The sequence below is a fragment of the Choloepus didactylus genome, chromosome 20 (genome assembly GCF_015220235.1).
Source record: "Choloepus didactylus isolate mChoDid1 chromosome 20, mChoDid1.pri, whole genome shotgun sequence".
Classification (NCBI taxonomy): Eukaryota; Metazoa; Chordata; class Mammalia; order Pilosa; family Megalonychidae; genus Choloepus; species Choloepus didactylus.
In genome coordinates this window covers 59,210,437-59,229,883 of record NC_051326.1, presented here as the reverse complement: position 1 = coordinate 59,229,883, position 19,447 = coordinate 59,210,437, and the positions used below count along the sequence as shown (strand labels likewise).

The 19,447-nt window shown below is 43.0% G+C and overlaps 1 protein-coding gene across 3 annotated transcripts in view; it reads left to right on the top strand.

The window, feature by feature from the left end:
- Positions 1–12,527: 12,527 nt before the first annotated feature.
- Positions 12,528–19,447, top strand: part of CYS1 (cystin 1) — a 114,125-nt gene continuing 107,205 nt past the window's right edge. For 2 of the 3 annotated variants that reach the window (XR_005213281.1, XM_037812675.1), the window contains exon 1: positions 12,541–12,956. Coding sequence is in view for 2 of the 3 variants with exons in the window: in XM_037812675.1 (XP_037668603.1) it covers positions 12,603–12,956 (354 nt within the window). In the remaining variant the exon portion in view is untranslated. Of the gene's footprint in view, positions 12,957–19,447 lie in introns of all 3 variants that reach the window. The other variant, XM_037812674.1, reaches the window with a different exon arrangement.

Here is a 19,447-nt window from a genome sequence, read left to right as displayed (position 1 = left end):
AGCCGTTGGAAGCTGACACTGACATTTCGGAGAATTACATTTTGAGACACAACCTGGGAGCAAGCAGATGCCAGCCATGTGCCTTCCCAGCTAACAGATGTTTTCCAGATGCCAATGGCCTTTCTCCAGTGAAGGTACCCTCTGTTGATGCCTTACCTTGGAAATTTTATGGCCTTAAGACTGTAACTTTGTAACCAAATAAACACCCTTTATAAAAGCCAATTCATTTCTGACTATTTTGCATAAGGCAGCATTAGCAAACCAGAACAGAAGACCTTTCCCGTTTCCACTCACCTTTGAAAGCCCTGCTCTGGTGTTTTATTCTGTGACACTTTATTGGCCCCTCCAGGAGTTACTAATTCATTTTAAATCTCCTGCTTTTGTATTTTCTGTTATTTTTAATTTTTCCCTCTATTTTAATTATTTAACACATCTGTCTCTCCCACTAGTCCCTGAGCCTCTTGAGAGAAGGAGTTATATATCATGTATTTCTGTATTCGGCAAATTTATCGCATGGTGGGTGCTTGACAAATGTTTGTAGAGTTGACTCAAACTGAATGTATGTGGGGTGTGTACTTGTTCAACCAGATTGAGTTTCTTTTCTGATTATTTCATTTTGGAGTAAGTTAAATATATTGACTTTTAGTTTAAGGAAGCAAAACATTTGGAAAAGTGTGCTTGAGTGGATTAAAAATAACTTTTAATATACTTCTGGTGTTGACTTGCAAAACTGTGGTACTCTAAAAGATTTCTCTTTTTATTTTGAATGTCTCCATAAGAGAAAGTACGGGGGAGGGGGAAATGCTTTAAAATTTTTAACTGTAAGGAAAGAAGCAACAATCGAAGTAGAAAAATAAACATGATTTTCAGACCTAGTTTCTGGCTCTTACAAAAGAAGGAATTTAAAAATATAAGGAAGGTTAATTTATTTATAAGAACCTTTTTACTTTAAATTTCACAATCCAACACTCTCACCTAGGGCCTGGGGAGAACAATGAGTTTAAGTACGACGGAATATGTTACTAAAATGTTAGGTGGTTAACATTAACTTCCTTTTCTTTCATGAATGAACTCTTTCTGTAGAGAGCAGATGGCAAATATTTTAGGTCTTGAATGGCGTCTTTTGCAACTACTCAATTCTGCCATGATAGCACGAAAGCAGCCAGAGACTGTATGTAAAAGAATGAGCATGGTTATTCTAGCTTGCTAATGCTGCTGGAATGCAAAACACCAGAGATGGATTGGCTTTTATAAAGGGGGTTTATCTGGTTACACATTTATAGTCTTAAGGCCATAAAATGTCCAAGGTAACACATCAACAATCGGGTACATTCACCGGAGGATGGCCAATGGCATCCGGAAAACCTCTGTTAGCTGGGAAGGCACGGCTGCTCCACATTCTGGTATCAAAATGTCTTTCTCCCAGGACATTCCTCTCTAGGCTGCAGCTCCTCTTCAAAATGTCACTCTCTATTGCTCTTGGGGTGTTTGTCCTCTCTTAGCTTCTCTGGAGCAAGAGTCTGCTTTCAACGGCCATCTTCAAACTATCTCTCATCTGCAGCTACTCTCTCAGCTTCTGTGCATTCTTCAAAGTGTTCCCCTTGGCTGTCTCTTCTCTTCAAAATGTCACTCATAGCTGCATTGAGTTCCTTCTGTTTGTCAGATCATTTATATGGCTCCAGTGATTTAATTCAGACCCACCCTGAATGGGCGGGGTCACACCTCCATGGAAATTATCCAATCAGAGTCATCACCTACAGTTGGGTGGGTTGCATCTCCATGGAAACACTCAAAGAATTACAATCTAATCAACACTGATACATCTGCCCACACAAGATTACATCAAAGATAATGGCATTTTGGGGGACATAATACATTCAAACCAGCACAGCTATGTTCCAATAAAACTTTATTTATAAAAGCAGACAGTACTGGCCCTCCCAGATATCAGGGAGAAGGGAGCCCAACATGCAACCAACCTCCTGTTCTGGTCTTACCTGCAAAAGAACAGGGGCTTCTCACACGCCCCAGCCCCAGAAACAACTTTTCTTTCTCTAAATAGTCTCACTTCGCTTCCTACCCAATTCTGGAAGGAGGAGATTTAGGTGGGGATCAGACCTCCCTTTATTTCTAAGGGTCAAGGGCTGAGACATGGTTCCCAAGGGGCCAGAGATCCCCAAGGTGGTTAAGGGGATGCAAAAGTGAGGTTCATGTTTTTCTTTGGAGCCTCTCCTCCCCTTCTGTATCAACCAAGGTCTTGAACTCTCGGTCTCTCCATCCCAAACCCCAAAGAGCTGTGGGAGCTTTGTGTTCTCCATGAAACCCTAAAACAAGGGGTGCTGCAGAGAAGGGAGAGTTCAGGGCAAACAAAAGGACTGGACTTAGCTCCCGAGTTGCCACAGTCAGTTGCCGGACATTTATACATTAAATATAAATATAAATATAAATATAAATATAAATATAAATATATAACCCATTCATCACAGCCATCTTTGTTGTAACCATTTCTGTGTTTATAAATGCATTATCTCTGAGAATTTAAAAAAAAACAACCACAGATAGACAGCAGGCTTGACTTGGCCTGCTGACTGTAGTTTGCTGACCCCTGAACTTAACACTCCATTTTCAGGGCTGAGTATTCCCATTCTCTTGCAAACAGCATGTTTATATAAAAGGAAGCCATGTCTACTGAGTTGCACTGTAACTCAGGGCTGGAGTTGTCTTGATTTACTTTATAGAAGGGAAGAGCACACAACTATTATCTTGAGCCCTCAGTGTGGCAGAGAAAACTTCAGGACAATCGACTAGAAATATTAACTTTTTCAGAGATGTAGGGAAATAAATTTGCCTCCTTTACTACTCAGATTTTATATGACCACCAGTAAAGTGTCTTTTCATATACATACAATCACAACTTAAAAGAAAACTTAGTTTCTAAGAATAGATTTAAAACGTACCTTCCTATTGAACTCACTTATGTTTAAACCCCCTGAAGTGATAGAGTAGGGTGATATTTGAAAACTGCAGATTTGACTGTTACCCCCCAGTGGTCCTAGGCAGCTCACAGAATCATGTGAATTTCTTTACTGCACTGAGTGGGTGGGGACAGGCTAGGTTAGGCCACAGTAAGAAACAACCTGCAAAGGGCTTACAACAACAAATGTTTAGTTCTTACCTGGGCTCCCTGCCCACCATGAGTTGGCGAGAGGATCTATCCATGCATCACTCCTCTGGGATCCTGGCTGAAGGAGCTGCTACCATCTTGGACATGACTGTCGCCGTGACAGAGAGAAAGAGAATTTGGGAGGAACTTTCAGCAGCAATGATATACTCTAGTCTAGAAGTAACACATCTAACTCCCGCTCCCAACTCACTGGCCAGAGATTGGCCCATGACCACCCAACCACCGGGAGGTCAGAGAGCACATTCCTTCCAGACATCCAGAAGGAAGTGTTCGAAAAGCAGCAGCCGTGACCATCAGACAAGGTGTTCTAGAGCTGGCATATTTCTCCAGATTCATTTTCCATCTGCAGGGTGAGCAGTTTGTAAGAACGTGATTAGGAACACATGTTTTATCTCCTTGAGGGGCTTGAGGGTGGGGAAGGGGGTGGGAAAAATAACCTGGCAAGGCAGGAGAAAAAGTTGGCTTACAATTAAGTCATTACCCTAATCGCTGAGCTATTAAATGTTCTAGGTTAAGAGCATCCGAGGAACTAGCAGGACTTTCATTAGTCCATGTGGCACCTTCTTCGGTGGGTGGGGCAAGATGCACCCCGGGGGACATCTTGGTGAACGGAGCATGGTCAGTTTTCAGCCTCTGCTTGTCCCCTTTGGCCAGGCACCCTTGTGCAATGAACAACCCTACATGCAGGGCCAGCAACTCGTCTGGTTGCAAGTCCCACAGCCTGGAACCCCCTCAGTCTGGGCACACAGAAGCAGTTGGTCACCCTCCCTACGCCAGCCCTATTATGTGCCAGCAACAGTGCACCCTCTACTGGACGGCCATGGTGGGCCTGGGCCTCGGGGAAGTAGCTCCCAATACTCGGAGCTCAGCTGGTCCACTCTGGTAGGTTTCCCATTTATTTGGGTACAGGTAGCATAATGAAAAGACCATGGGGATCAGAGAGACTTGAGTTAGAATACCAGCTCTGCTACTTTAGCTTCGTGACCTTAGGCAATTCCCCCACTTGGCTGTGCCTCAGCTTCGCCATCCATAAAATAGAGGAACATAATAACAACCTCCTGAGGTGGCTGTGAGGCTTATTTAATGAGCTAGGGTCTGTAAAGGAACCTGTGCAGGCCCTGAGCTATGAAGCTCCGGGGAATTGTCAGCTACCCCCCGTTGGGGGGTGGTTGATGGCTTAGTGAAGAAAAGCTGCATTCCAGAGCAGATGATCCTTCCAGGCAGGCATTAATCAGTAATCTCCACGAGTGGGGGGTGGGGTGGGGGTGAGACACAACTCCACTTAACAAGTTAAAGAGCTACAAATTAAAAAGCCAAGAGACTCTTTTAATCTTTAACCTGAGCTTTAACTGAAGACCTCTAATTCTTTCAGTTGATTAATTCACTAGTTGATTTTCAGGTCTCTAGGGAAAAGTAGGAAGGAATTGAAGCATCTTCCAGCCCTCTGAGACCGTCTGCTGATTCTGTGCAGAAGAGACCATCCAAATAGGATAGTTTCCACATTGGAAAAGTTTCCATTCATGGTGAGTGTGTTTGAGCTTAAAGTTGGACATTTCATGTTTGTTGTACACTTTTTAGCAGTGGTATTAGAAAGATTAACTTTCTGTGATAAAATTCATGTTAATGGCCAAATTTACACAGGCTTAACCCTTCCTCCCTGTGGTGGTTTGGAAGTAGATAGCCCAGAAAAACATGTTCTTGAACGTAATCCATTCCTAGGGGAGTGAACCCATTGTAAGTAGGAACTTTTATGAGGTTACTTCAGTTATGATATGTCCCAATTCATTCAGGATGGGTCTGAATCCTATCACTGGAGTCCTTTAAAAGCAGAACAAAATTCAGACAGAGAGAAAGCCATGGGAAGCAAGGAGCTGAAGACCAAGGGAACCCAGAAGGGAAGGGAGAGGCCGCCATGTGCCTTGCCATGTGACAGAGGAGCCCAGGACCAAGGATCACTGACATCCAGCCCCAGAACGCCAGTCTTCCGGGAGAAAGCATTGTCTTGATGTCATCTTGATTTGGACTTTCTCCTAGCCTCAACACTGTGAGCTACTTTGTGTATAATCTGGTCTGTCCCTAGAACTTTGAATATCTGTGTGACACCTGAGACTCAGAGCTAGCGTTTGGCAGCTATGAATATCACTTTTATCCCATACAGCAACTGTTAAAAAAGCTGAAAAGGAGTTCAGAATTCAATTAGAGATACCAATGAAGCAGATCTGCTTAGGACTAAGGCAAGTCAGACTAAAGTGTAAAGGATGATATTGACTGTGTTTTAAAATTTCAAATTTTGTGTGAGATCAACAGAAGATATGTTTATTTGGTGCAAAATCTATATTTTCTGTAGCACACCAGATAATTTAACTTGTATGGTCAGTTTACTCAAACACCATAAATACATGGAACTTTGTATAGGGTGTGAGATCTAGTTGGTTTGTACAGGTTAATGTGAAACCCCCATACATCCCAAAGTAATTTGAGCAGAGAATAAAAATGTATTTGCAAAGCTCCTCTAAGGGACTGGTGGAAAATTTGGAAATATTAAACTCCCCCACCTGGGGAATTACTGATATTCTCACAAGCATTGGGGACTACCAATTTAGACCGCCAAGCCCACGATCTTGTGAAGCTTGTGAAGCTGCAAAGGAAAGGCTAAGCCTACTTAAAATTGTGCCTAAGAGTCACCCCCAGAGAACCTCTTTTGTTGCTCAGATATGGCCTCTCTCTCTTAGCTAACTCAGCAGGTGGACTCACTGCCCTCCCCTAAGTGGGACATGACTACCAGGGGTATAAATCTCCCTGGCAATGTGGGACATGACTCCCGGGGATGAACCTGGACCTGGCACCATGAGATTAAGAAAATCTTCTTGACCAAAAGGGGGGAAGAGAGATGAAACAAAGTAAAGTTTCAGTGGCTGAGAGATTTCAAGTAGAGTCAAGAGGTCGTTCTGGAGGTTATTCTTATGTGTTATATAGATACCACTTTTTAGTTTTTAGTGTATTGGAATACCTAGAAGGAAATACCTGAAACTGTTGAAATGCAACCCAATAGCCTTGATTTTTTAAGACGATTGTATAACCATGTAGCTTATGTGGTATGACTGTGCAATTGTGAAAACCTTGTGGCTCACACTCCCTTTATCCAGTGTATGGCCAAATGAGTAGAAAAATGGGAACAATTATTTGTTGTCCTTACTATTATATTGTATTGTATGACGTATTATTTTTCTTTTTATCATTTTTTTTCTTATTGCTAAAAAAAAAAAAAATTTTCTTGTAGTAATCAATATGTTCAAGTGCTGATTGTGGTGATAAATGTACAACTTTATGATGATACCATGAACAACTGATTGTACACTGTGGATAAATGTATGGTATGTGAATATAACTCTATAAAAATGTAGTAAAATATATATATAGGAGTAAAAGTGTTGGAGAAAACATGGTGAGAGGGATGTACCTATCTACTGCTGATGAGCAGGTAGAATGGTGTAGCCTTTCTGAAGGTCAGTGTGGTTGTTCCACAAAAAGGTAAGTATGTGGGGACCAAAAGGTCCTGCAACCTCATTATGGGGTATGTCATTTGAAGATCTGAGAGCAGAGATATGAATGAACATTTGCAAACTGGTGTTCATGGAGGCAGTAATCATGATTTGCAAAGGGTGCACATGACCTAAGGGTACATTGACTGAAGAATGGAATGGTGTACTGTGGTGTACGCATACAGTGGGACATTGAGCAACTACAAGAAGGAGTGAAGCTGTGAGACACACAACGAGGTGAATGGATCCTGTACACAGTATTTGAGTGAAGTACACCAGAAACAAAGGCAAACACTTTAATGCCTCACCAATATGGACTAACTACAATGTGTAAACTCAGAACTGAATCTTAGAACATAGCCTAACGTGGACATAATTATTGTAATAGTCCCTAGATTGTAAGCTCTTACAGCAGTTAACTCTATCCCTGAATTGTAATGCCTATCTCTAAACTTTGAGATGCTGATCCCTTAGCGTATAGCCTGATTGGTCTCTGGAACAATGCATATCTCTGAGACACCTGAAACTCAGAGCTAGAGCTCGGCAGATATGAATGTCAGTATTAGTGCATACAGCCACTGTTTTAAAAAAAAAAAAAGCTGAAAAAGAGCCCAGACTTCAATTAGTGATATGAATGAAGCAGGTCTGGTTAAGACCAGGGCAAGCCAGGCCAAAGGGTAAAGGTCGAAACTGACTATGTTTTAAAACTTCAACTTCCATATGAGACCAAGGGAAGAGATATCTATTTGGTACAGGATCTAAATTTTCTAAACGGTACAACTCTACAATTGATTTGTTCAAACACCACAATTGCATGGAACTTTGAATTGGAAGTGAGATACAGTAGGTTAGTATAGGCTGGAGTGAAATAGTGACACATCCCAGAGTAATTTGGGCAGATAAAAAAATATGTATTTACAGCCTCCCCTTCCCCAGCCCTGAGGACCTGGGGGAAAGTGCGGAAGTGTTGGACATCCTCACCTGGACTGGTGTTGATGTTGTCACAAACATTGGGACTGGTGGTTTGATGTGCTGAGCCCTCGATCATGGGACTTGCCCTTATGAAGCTCGTTACTGCAAAGGAGAGTCTAAACTTGCATAAATTGTGCCTAAGAGTCTCCCCCTGAGTACCTCTTTGTTGCTCAGATGTGACACTCTCTCTCTCTCTCTAACTGAGCCATCTCGACAGGTGAACTCACTGCCCTCCCCCCTACATGGGACCCGACTCCCAGGGGTGTAAATCTCCCTGGCAATGCAGAATATGACTCCCGGGGATGAATCTGGACCCAGCATCATGGGACTGAGAGTATCTTCTTGACCAAAAGGGGGATGCAAAATGAGACGAAATAGTTTCAGTGGCTGAGAGATTCCAAATGGAGTCGAGAGGTCACTCTGGTGGACATTCTTATGCACTATATAGATAACACCTCTTAGGCTTTAATGTACTGGAATAGCTAGAAGTAAATACCTGAAACTACCAAACTCCAACCCAGCAGCAGTCTGGACTCCTGAAGACAATTATATAATAATGTAGCTTACAAGGGGTGACAGTGTGATTGTGAAGACCTTGTGGATCACACTCCCTTTATCTACTGTATGGATGAGTAGAAAAACGGGGATAAAAACCAAAGGACAAATGGGGTGGGATGGGGGGATGATTTGGGGATTCTTTTTTCACTTTTATTTTTTATTCTTTTTCTGGTTCTTTCTGATGTAAGGAAAATGTTCAGAGATAGATTGTGGTGATGAACGCATAACTTTGTTATCATACTATGGACAGCTGATTGCATAACATGGATGATTGTATGGTGTGTGAATGTATTTCAATAAAACTGAATTTAATAAAAAAAAACTTTATTGAAAATAAATTTAAAAAAAAGTAAATGAATAATAGGTGGGACGGGATGGGATGTTTTGGGTGTTCTTCTTTACTTGTATTTTTACTCTTGTTTTTATTTTTTAATTTAATTTAATTTTTTTTGGAGTAATGAAAATGTTCAAAAATTGATTTTGGTGATGAATGCACAACTATATCATGGTACTGTGAACAACTGACCATACACCATGGATGACTGTAGGGTATGTGAATGTATCTCAATAAAACTGAATTAAAAAAAAACAACAACAAAACCTGAGCTAATAAATTCCCATTGTTTAAGCCAATCCATTTCATAGTGTTTGCTTGAGCAGCCAAGGAAACTAAAGCACCCCCTAATCTCTCCACTCTCCCTCCCCTACACACACCCTTCACAATTTCCTCAGGAGGATAATCCTAAGAAAGCCTGCAGTCTGAGTGTTTTGAGTGACCCCTGAATCTCCAACTCAAAATTACAGGTTCATGGACAGGCAAGCCAGCCGGTGGCCCATCCTTGTGCAGTGGCTCTGCAAGAAGAGAACGTACATTCACGGAGGCCCTATGTGCTCACAGCTGCCGCACTGCACTGGTCAGTCATGGTGATTGCCATGCCCACGGGCCTTGTAAGCCTGACCCCAGAGTGGCCCAACTATAGGGTGGCTAAGCCCCCTGCATGCTCCACCAATCCAAAGTCTGCCCATTAGTAAGTCCTACCCCACCCGATCCGAACTCCCAGGCTAAATTCCTACTCCAGTGGAAATCCAGTAGACACAGTCTCATTAACACAGCAGCAGAGTAAAACCACACCAGCCACCCAGTCCTTTTCCCTTAAATATGAATGAGGAGGGAGTAGGGTGTGAGGGTGGGCAGGAAATGGTGCAGTTGTCCCATATAAAGACCTTCCATTAATCCAAGTCCCAGGGCCTCTTCTGCCTGACTCCATTTCCTCTCCAGACCCCAATAGCATCCTGTAGGGTGCAATTTCTCTGCCTGTTTCGTCTGGCAACTCTCTCCCATCAGCTATTCATCTCCCAGAAACGTGCTGAAATCTCTCCTTTGCGAATTTCCCTTGCTCTCACAGCTCTTTCCCCCATCTCTTTTTCTTTTCTGAGCTTCCTTTTTTCTTAACTTCAATATCTTAATTTCATGAGGTCTCAAGTAATAAGAGATTCAAACTCTGTGCCTGCCTTGCCATTTTGAACCAGGAGCCCATGGATGGCTCTTTAAGCAAGGGGAACCGATCAAACAGACAGAAAAGTCTGCATGATATATTCCAGTTTCTACCTCTTGTATAAACCCGGAAGAAGTCATCCTTGTTTTACTGCATGTGCTCAGAATTTTATACAGTGTTATGGAATTTATCCTAGTTAAAAATGGGCCAAATCAAGCATGAATAGGCATACCAACCTTGAGGACTTAATGTATCTTATTTCTGAGCAAATACTGCAAAGGAGTTTGGTAACTCAATTACCATCCTCAGTGTATAGTGCTAACTCTTCTGTACATTTTTCTTTTTCTCTCTGGTAAAACCATAAACTAAATGCAAAATCTTGGACACTTCGCAAGAAGACAATAGCAATTATATGAAATACTGATGTACACCATATTGGCACTAATTAATAGAACTATGGCTCTCTCAAATTATTGAATAATCATTAAAAATAGAAATACGGGTTACCTGTCTTTCAAATACTGCCTCATTTGTCACTTGAATATAAATACTATTTATTTGCCTGTTAATATTAACCAGCACCTACCCAACATCTCTCTCCTATGTAACAGCAGTGGTATGCCATGAAGGGTGGAAAACTCTAGAGGTTTTGAGGAGGGAGAGTAGATTTGCAGGGTCTTTGAAGAAGGGGGCACTTGAGCGGGCTTTGAAAGGTAGTGGGGCTTGGCAGCCCCTTGCAACAGGGTGGACTGTGGTAAGGAAAAGACTTCTCCAGATGCCTGCCTAGTCCTGTTGCCAAGGAAAACATCATTCAGGAACACGGCTCCTGTGGGTATCAACCAACTGCAGTTCCCTTCCAAAGTTTAATTTGTTTATTGAGAGGAAGCACTTATTTTCCAGGTGTTAAGCAGATAGTTTCCAAGTTAGACTTCCCCTTCCACTCACCATCACTGGCAACCACCGTCACAATCACTGAATAAAGGAGTCCTTTAGCTGAAGAGATGTGGCTGCCAGGATAGTATCTTAACAAAGATTTTAGACCCTATTTTCAATTTCCCAATATTCCTGGGACCTTGTTAATTTTGGGGGACAAAAACGTTCTTATTGACTTCTCGAGATGAATATGGGGGCACTGGTCTGTGGGGAATGCTTAGGTTGTTTGCTTACTGTGGGAAACTTCTAACAAAATCCAGCTGGGTGTGTTTTGTTTTGTTTTGTTTTGGCTTTAACATTACTCTTGCTGAAGTAGAGCAAATCAGACAAGTAGAATTGGAATCAGGAGTGGCCAGAAAACATTGGTTGCTCTGGGAGGGGAACACAGGGAGCTGTGGATATATTTAAACGATGAATCACATGACTAGATTCTACTTAAGCAGCAGTAAAACATGTTTTCCTTTAAATGATTAAACTTAGTTGAACTTAGTTCAAGAAAAATTTCCTTTTTTCTCCTAATGTTCTTTTCCTCAGGCTTAAAGAGTTTCAAGATGAGATTTGTTTTCTTAAACAGAAAACTTACGTCAATAGCTTCCACATTAGACACATCTGTGGACTCAGAACACCCAAACACATTGAATAATATGTTTGGCCTCATTTCCTACATCTGGATGGTGAAGACAGCACATCTGAGAAAAAGAGACCGGGTTGGGGGTGGGCGTGGGGGGGGTGGTGGAGAAAGTAAAGGAGGAAATATCAACACCTTACAGGCTTTTTTTCCCACAATAAAACACAAATGGGCTTGAATCCCATGTTTCTCCCATTTTCTTGGGCATAAGGTTTTTGATATCTATTTCTGAAGTGATAAAAAAGTAATATTTCAACTTTATGGTTGGGAAGGTTAGCCAAACTTTGTTTTCACAGTTATCGTGCAATCCAGACTTTATCATGGTTAATATCAAGTCCAGGTAAGTGAGTTAAACCCAGAATATTCGAATTGCTCTGCCTGGGAACAGTTGGATTTTAAAGGAACTTGGGGAATGGGGAGGACATCAAGTCTAAATAAAATACAAATACAACCAACAATAACGATCAACTGGGTTCAAATCAGACATCTTTGGAGTGTTTCTTCCTCTTATGTTAAGGTTAGTTTACTTTAAAATAAATGGTGCTTTTTTTTTTTAAATATCCAATGACCAAAAGCTAGAATTGATTACGACCACTACCTATTGGTATTTCCTTTAACTTTTTGTTTGTTGTTGTTGTTTCGGCTTCCATTTTCTCCCACTTTTTTTCTTTCTTTCTAAAAGTGATTGCTATTTTTGGTTTTGGGGGAAGCTAGACCTTTACAGGGCAAACCTCCGGTGGGACATGAGGGCAGAACTGGAGGGTCCTCCCACAGCCTCCTGCCGTGCTTCCAAGGGGAAAGGCTGGAGGGGAGCCTGGGGGCTGGGAAGGATCGCCCCTTTTCCATCCAGTTCCGTCTCAAGTCTGCCCGTGTGTGAGCGTTTGGCTTGGGGGTGTTTCTCATAAATGGGCCAAACCCCAGCCGCGTTCGCCCCCAGGCCTGTCGCGGCCCCGAGGGTTTTCAATCCTTGCAGGCCGCGGGCACAGGGTGGACGGGAGGGTCTGGGTGCAGACGGGGGCGGCGGAGCTGCCAAGGGGGGAGGCTGAAGAGGCCGCGGGGAGACGGGGGAGCGGGGCCCAGGCGGAGGGGAGGGGGCCCAGGCGGAGGAGGGGGTCACCCAGGCGGAGGGGAGGCGCGGGCGGAGGGGAGGGGGTCACCCAGGCGGAAGGGAGGGGGCCCTGGGGGTGGGGGAGGGGCGCCCGCCGGCCCCGACCCCACCCCCTCAGGGCCGGGCCTCGCCCCGGGCGCCACGGGCCTGCTCGCGGGTCCCGGGGCCGGGCGGGCGCGCCATGGGCAGCGGCAGCAGCCGGAGCAGCCGGGCCCTGAGGCGGCTGCGCAGTCCCAACAGCCGGCCCGCGGGGCCCGGCGGGGCAGCCCCGGAGGGCGGAGCGGGGACGCCGGCGACCGAGGCCGCGGAGGAGGCCCCGAAGGCCGCGGCGGTGGCGGCTGAGGGGGAGGCCGGCCCCGACCCCGACCCCGACCCCGGCCCCGCGGCGCCCGCCCGTCCGGCGCCCTCCGGCGGCGGGGACGAGACCCTGCGCCTGCTGGACCAGCTGCTGGCCGAGTCGGCGACCTGGGTCTCCGGGGAACTGGCCCCGCGGAGGACGGCCCGACCTGCCCCCGCGCCCGGCGCCGGGAGCCCGGTGAGTGGCGGAGCCCGCGAGCTGGCCTTGCCCGGGCGGCCTCGGGCGGCGGCGGCCGCGGAGCCGTTGGGGCCGCTGGGGATCCGCCCCGGCTGGTCGCGGCGGCCGTTTCTCCTTCGGGAATCCCCGCCCCGCAGCCCCCCGCACGTCGTCCCTCGGGGTGCCCGCCCGTCTCCCCGTTTCCCCGCCGCCCTCCAGCTCCCGCCGTCGCGCCCCCTGCTGCGTTCGTCTTCGCGCCCCTAGTCCCCGTCGCCCTCGTCTGCCCGTCCCCGTCCGACCCCGCGCGTCACCCGCCGTCTCGCAGACTCTGAATCCGCCCGAGTCTCGTGCTGACTCGCCTGGTCTGCTTTTCTCTGACACCCCCCGGATAGTCTCCTTCGCTGCCCTCTCTCGGGGGACAGGTAACGCTCTCGAGTGTTTGGATAGTGCCGGGAGCATCTTTAAAGGACCGAGGGACAGACGTCTCTTTGCAGAAACGTGCCTCCCAGGGCTTGCTTCGCGGCCAGAGTTCACCTTCCTTTCTTTTTGGAACTGTGTGCCCACCCTCCAAGTTCAGCGTTCCATACGGCGAAGGGGGGAGCTGGCAGGAACGCTGGCTTTCCCCCGAAATCCTAACGCCTTGGCCATTCCCCAGGGATCCTCCTGGGGGGCTGTGCTAAGTGGGTGGGCGGCCGGCCAAACAGTGGTTCCAAAGTGCCCCGCCGTGTCAGACAAAATACATCGGGATCTTTGCCTCGCTAGTCAAGTAGTTTTCATATTGCTGGCTGTTTTTAAGATGCTGCGGGGTCTCTTTTTAGCTTCCTTATTCTCTCCTCCAGAACACTTGTAATAACAATCCTGCTGTTCCAGAAAAATAATAAAATCCAGCGCTCTGCTTTGGCATCAGCCTTCAGTGCAGCAAAGCTGAATGAACGCGGTCTTTCACATCAGCTCCTGGGCTCGCAGCTCTCTGGGGTCGGGAAGGTTTTGGGGGACAACTGCAGGGGCGCTTAGAGAAATGCCTTACAGTGGACCCCTGAAAACACCTGGGTGAGGGTGAGGGGAGAGGGAAGGAATTGCCTAACACGGTGCAGAGAGCTTTTCCTCTTTTCTGGCCTCCCACTCTCCCTGCTACCCTCCCAACACGTTTTTAAAAGCAAAAATGAGCTGCCACGAGGAAGACTGAATTATATAACAAGATTCTTTCAAGACTACATCAGCATTCAGTTATATAACCCTAGAAATGGACAAATGGTTGAGAGAGTTGGGGGAAATTCCCTCTCCTAAAGAAAGCCTGACATAGAAGGAGGCCGTCTTTGGAATGTTTCGAGGTGAAAATCAGAGGAAAATAGAAATACTGGATTTTCTCCCTGATTTGCTGGGTAGCATAGTGACTTTAGAGTGCAGGGGCTGCCTTACTCTTTTCTTCCAGTCGTTGCTCAGTTACTGTTTGAGCACCCATTGTGTGCCAGGCATCACTCCTGGTCCTAGAGGTAAAAATAGAAGTCTCTAGTCAAATGGGGGAGAAAGACCCACTAACAGCAAAGTGGAATACAGTGTGGTAAGAGATCTGTAGAAAGAGTCCTTATCAGGGAGCAGCTAAAACCCTGGAGAAGCTAAGACAGGTATTCTAGAAGGGCAACACTTCACCTGAATCTAAAAGAGTGTGAGGACGTTAGCCAAGTGAACAGAGGAAGAAGAGCGTTCTGGAGAACTTCAGAAGCAAGGGCAATGGTGGCTGGGTCGTGTGTGCCTGGGGTGCAGGTGGCTGTTGAAGAGGTCTTGACGGATATGTCCAGCTCTGGATACATTATGCTGAGAGAATTCCTTTCGAAGCAGTTTGGACTTGAGCTGTGGGTGTCTTTGAAGAGTTGTGTTTTGGGAAGATGACACCAGCTACTGTGAGAGGAAGAACTGGACGGGGTAAGGTGAGAGGCGAGATGCTCAGTTAGGGGCTGCTTCAGTAGTCGAGTGGTCAGGACCCGGTGGGCGCAGTCCGGCGGGAGGGTTGGAGAGGAGATGCAGTCAATAGATGTTTAGGAGGAAGACTCAGACAGGCATGATTATTCTTTTGGATATGGACTGCGCGTCTCCTTAATGCCATAAATGTTTCTTGAGTGAATGAACAAATCCTAGAATCATAGTTGATCAGAGCTGTAAAGGGGGCACTTGAATTCAATTCATTGTTTTCAGGTTTGGGGAGACAAAGTAAAAAGGTTGGGACCTCGTAATTTACTGACCCTGAAGCTCAGCAGTCAGAAGGTTAACTGTACACTCGAATATGGAGTTTATGCTTTTATGCTTTTATAGATTACATCCTTCAGTTAATTCGCTTAGCAGTTACACATTTTACAAGACTGTAAGTCAAAAAGATACCAACTGAGCTAGGAAAAATCAGAGCTGGATGAACCAGTATTGAAACCCGTATGTAGAAGCTGGCCCTTTTTCCACAATGATTTTCAAGAGCAGAGAAAAGGCTTGATTGAAGCTGTAAATGACACAGTTTTTATTTCTTGAGGAAGACAAGAAGAAAAACATTTCATAAATAACTAGCATTTGAGGAGAGAGAGGTATTCTTCATGAGGGAATGCTAAATTTAAGTGAAAATTTTCCATTTATGTATCTATGTTTTAAAAGCCTAACCACTGTTGATTAGAAGATCTTTAAAACTGATTATGTATTTCCATGAATCATAATTCTGAATATTATCTATTGCACTTGACTATGTTCAAGGAATATGTATATATGTTATATATTATATGGTTATAATATTAATTAAATATATTTAAGTAATATGTAATTATATAATAGTAACTCATTGTATCTTAGGCATGTATTAACTTTTTAAATCCTTACTGTTATCATCATCCCATTTTACAGCTGAGAAAGAGGAAACAGGCACAGAGAGGTTAAGTAACTTGACCAGAGTCACAGTTCTAGCAGAGCAGAGATTAGAATATAGACTGTTCCTGCAGCTGCATCAAAGTGGCTTCTTACAGCTGTGATGTCTGTTCTTCATTGCCTTTCTGTCTGTTAGTCCATCTTCAGGCTGTCAGTGGTCACTTTTTTACCATTGTCAGTCTGCATGCAGTTGGCCGCTCTTCTCTCTGTGTTTCCTGAGCACATGCCTTTCTGATTTGCAGTGTGTGGGAAAATCAGACAGGCAAGCTTGCTTAGAACTGTGCTCAGAGGAAGGACAAAGCCCTCTGAATCACGGCCTGAGAGAAGTCTCCTTCATAGCTTCAAGAATAGTAATATTCTTTTGAGTGATCTTGAGCAATTGTTTTAGTTCTCCAAGTGCCTTTTTTTTTTTTTTTGCCTTATTTCTAATTCTTAGTTGTTTTCCTGATATATTTAAGGTTGCTAGATAAGAAATTTCAGAATAAGTAAAATATTGCCATATTCCATCTAAAACTGGAGAATTTTTTATTGTGGTAACATATATAACATAAAATTTGCCATTGTAACCATTTTTAAGTGTACGACTTAGTGGTATTAATTGCATTTACAATGTGCTACCATCACCACCTTCTATCACTAAAACTTTTTCATCAACCAAAACAGAAACTCTTTACCCTTTGGGCAATAACTCCCAAATTTCCCCCTCCACCAACCTTTATTATTCTTTTAGTCTCTGTGAATTTGCTTATTCTAGATAGTTCATATGTGTGGGTTCATATAATAGTCATCCTTTTGTGACTGGCTTGTTTCACTTAACGTAATGTTTTTAAGAATCATCCAAGTTGTGGCATGGATCAGAACTTCATTCCTTTTCGGGGTTGAATAGTATTCCATTGTATGGATGTACCACGTTTTGTTTATACATTCATTTGCTGGTGGACACTTGGGTTGTTTCCACCTTTTCATTATTGTGGATAATGCCGCTTTGAACATTTGTATATAAGTATCTGTTTGAGAACCTGCTTTCACTTCTTTGGGGTATATCCCTAAGAATGGAGCTGCTAGATTGTATGGCAAATTGATGTTTAGCTTCTTGAGGAGACGTCAAACTGTCTTCAACAGCTGCTGCACCATTTTACAGTCCCACCAGCAATGCATGAGGATTCCATTTTCTCCTCATCCTTACCAACACTTGCTATTTTCCAAAAAACTGGGGATTTAAAAACTTAATTCTAAAGAGGTATTTAAAGCAATAATTTAAAAAAACACTATAAGCATGGAGTTTTTCAATTCTCATTGTGTATATGCCCTGAATCAAGATAAATTTTCCCTTATATTTTGGCAGAAGCAGTTTTCCATTAAACTCTTTATTGTATGTGAACCATAATACTTTGTAATGAAATTGCAAATAAGAGGATTTTCACTCTGGATTGTAAGCTCAGGAAAATTTATGAACAAATATGATGTAAAGTTCAAATGTAAAGAATACAGTAATCCCTCTATTGGGGTTATATTAAAAATATCTATGATCAGGAAATTTAGGATTAATGAGAACAAGGCAACTGGTAAATCTGTGACTCTGTGTGTGTCTGTGTAGGTATTTACATTCACTAAAATACAACAGTTGAGACAGTTCATCAGATAAAGAGAACTTCAATAGCATTCTTATTTTCCAGTCCAGTTTCATAAAATCTTTTTGGTATTAATGCAAATCTGTAGAAAAAAGTATTTTCATTCATGTTCTTTTCTTATAATTAATTTTTAATTGTGGTAAATATACATAACAAAAATTTTACCTTTTCCATAGAAGATTCTTTGACATTAAGTACATTGACAATACTGTGTAAATTTTATCCTGATCTGTTTCCAGATTATTTTCGTTTTCTCAAACCAAAACTCCTACTCATTTAGCAATAACTCGCTGTTCCTTGTTCCCACAGGCCTGTTCTGCTTCTGGCTCTGTGAGTTTGCTTATTCTAAGTAGTTCATGTAAGAAATTTCGTATATGTGAAGTATGTACCAGCACTTCACTTATCTTCATGGCTGAACAGTACTCCGTTTTGTTTACCCATTCCATTCATTTGAGGATGGACACTTGCGTTGCTTCCGCCTTATGGCTGTTGTAAATAATGAGGCAGTGAACACTGGTGTACAAATACCTGTCCAGGTTCCTGATTTCAATTCTTTTGGGTATATACATAGTAGTGCAATCTCTGGTTCATATGTTAATTCTATGTTTAACTTTCTGAGGAACTGCCAAACTGTTTCCAAGCATCTACACCATTTTACATTCCCACCAACAATGTATGAGGGTAATCTATTTCTCCACATCCTCACCAACACTTGTTATCTTCATTGTTTTTAATAATAGCCATCCTAGTGTGTATGAAGTGGTATCGCACTGTAGTTTTAATCTGCATTTATCTAATGGCTAATGCTGAGCATCTTTTTAAATATTTATTGGCCATTTGAATATTATCTTTGGAGAAATGTCTGTTCAAATCCTTGGCCTGTTTTTTTGAATTGGGTTATTTGTCTTTTTGTTTTGTTTTATTGTAGGAGTTCTTCATATAGTGTGGATATTAACCTGTTCAGATATTTGGTTTCCAGATATTTTCTCTCATTCTATAGGTTGTCTTTTCACTTCCTTAATAATGTGTTTTGATGCACAAAAATTTTTAATTTTGATGAAGTCCATTTAATCTATGTTTTTCTTTCATTACTTGGCTTTTGGTGTAAAAATCTGAAAATCCACTGTTTACTACAAGGTCCTTGAGGAGATTTCCCCATGTTTTCTTGTAAGTTTTATAGTATAAGCTCTTATATTTAGGTCATTGATCCATTTTGAAATATTTTTTTGTATATGGTTAAATGTAGTGGTTCACATTCATTCTTTTGCATGTGGATTTCCAGTTGTCCCACCCCATTTGTTGAAGAGACTATTCTTTCCCCATGGAATGGACTTGGCACCCTTGTCTAAAATCAATTGGCCATAGATGTGTGACCTTTGTTCTTTTTTAATAGTCATTTGGAGCTATAAATTTCTGTCTGAGCACTGCCTTCACTGTACCCCATATGTTTTGGTAAGTTGTGTATTAGTTTCATTTGTCTAAAGATATTTTCTAATTTCCCTTGGGATGTCTTCTTTGACCCATTGGTTATTTAATAGTGTGTTGTTTAATTTTTCACGTATTTGTAAATTCTCCAGAATTCTTTCTGCTATTGATTTCTACCTTTATTTCACTGTAGTCCAAAAAGATACTTTGTATGATTTCAATACTTTTAAATTTAGTAAGATTTTATTTGAGGCCTAAATGGAAAATGTTTCAGGGGTACTTGAGAATAATGTGTATTCTGCTGTTTGGGAGTATAGTGTTCTATATATGTCCAATAGTTCTAACTGGTTAATAGTGTTGGTTAAGTCCTTCATTTCCTTGTTGATTTTCTGCTTAGACATTCTGTCAGTCTTCAGTATTGAAGTTACTGTAGAACTATCTATTTCTCCCTTCAATTCTGCCAATTTTTTCTTCATATATTTTGGGACCCTATTGTGAGGTGCATATATGTTTATAATCATTATATCTTCTTGCTAGATTGACCCTTTTATATCT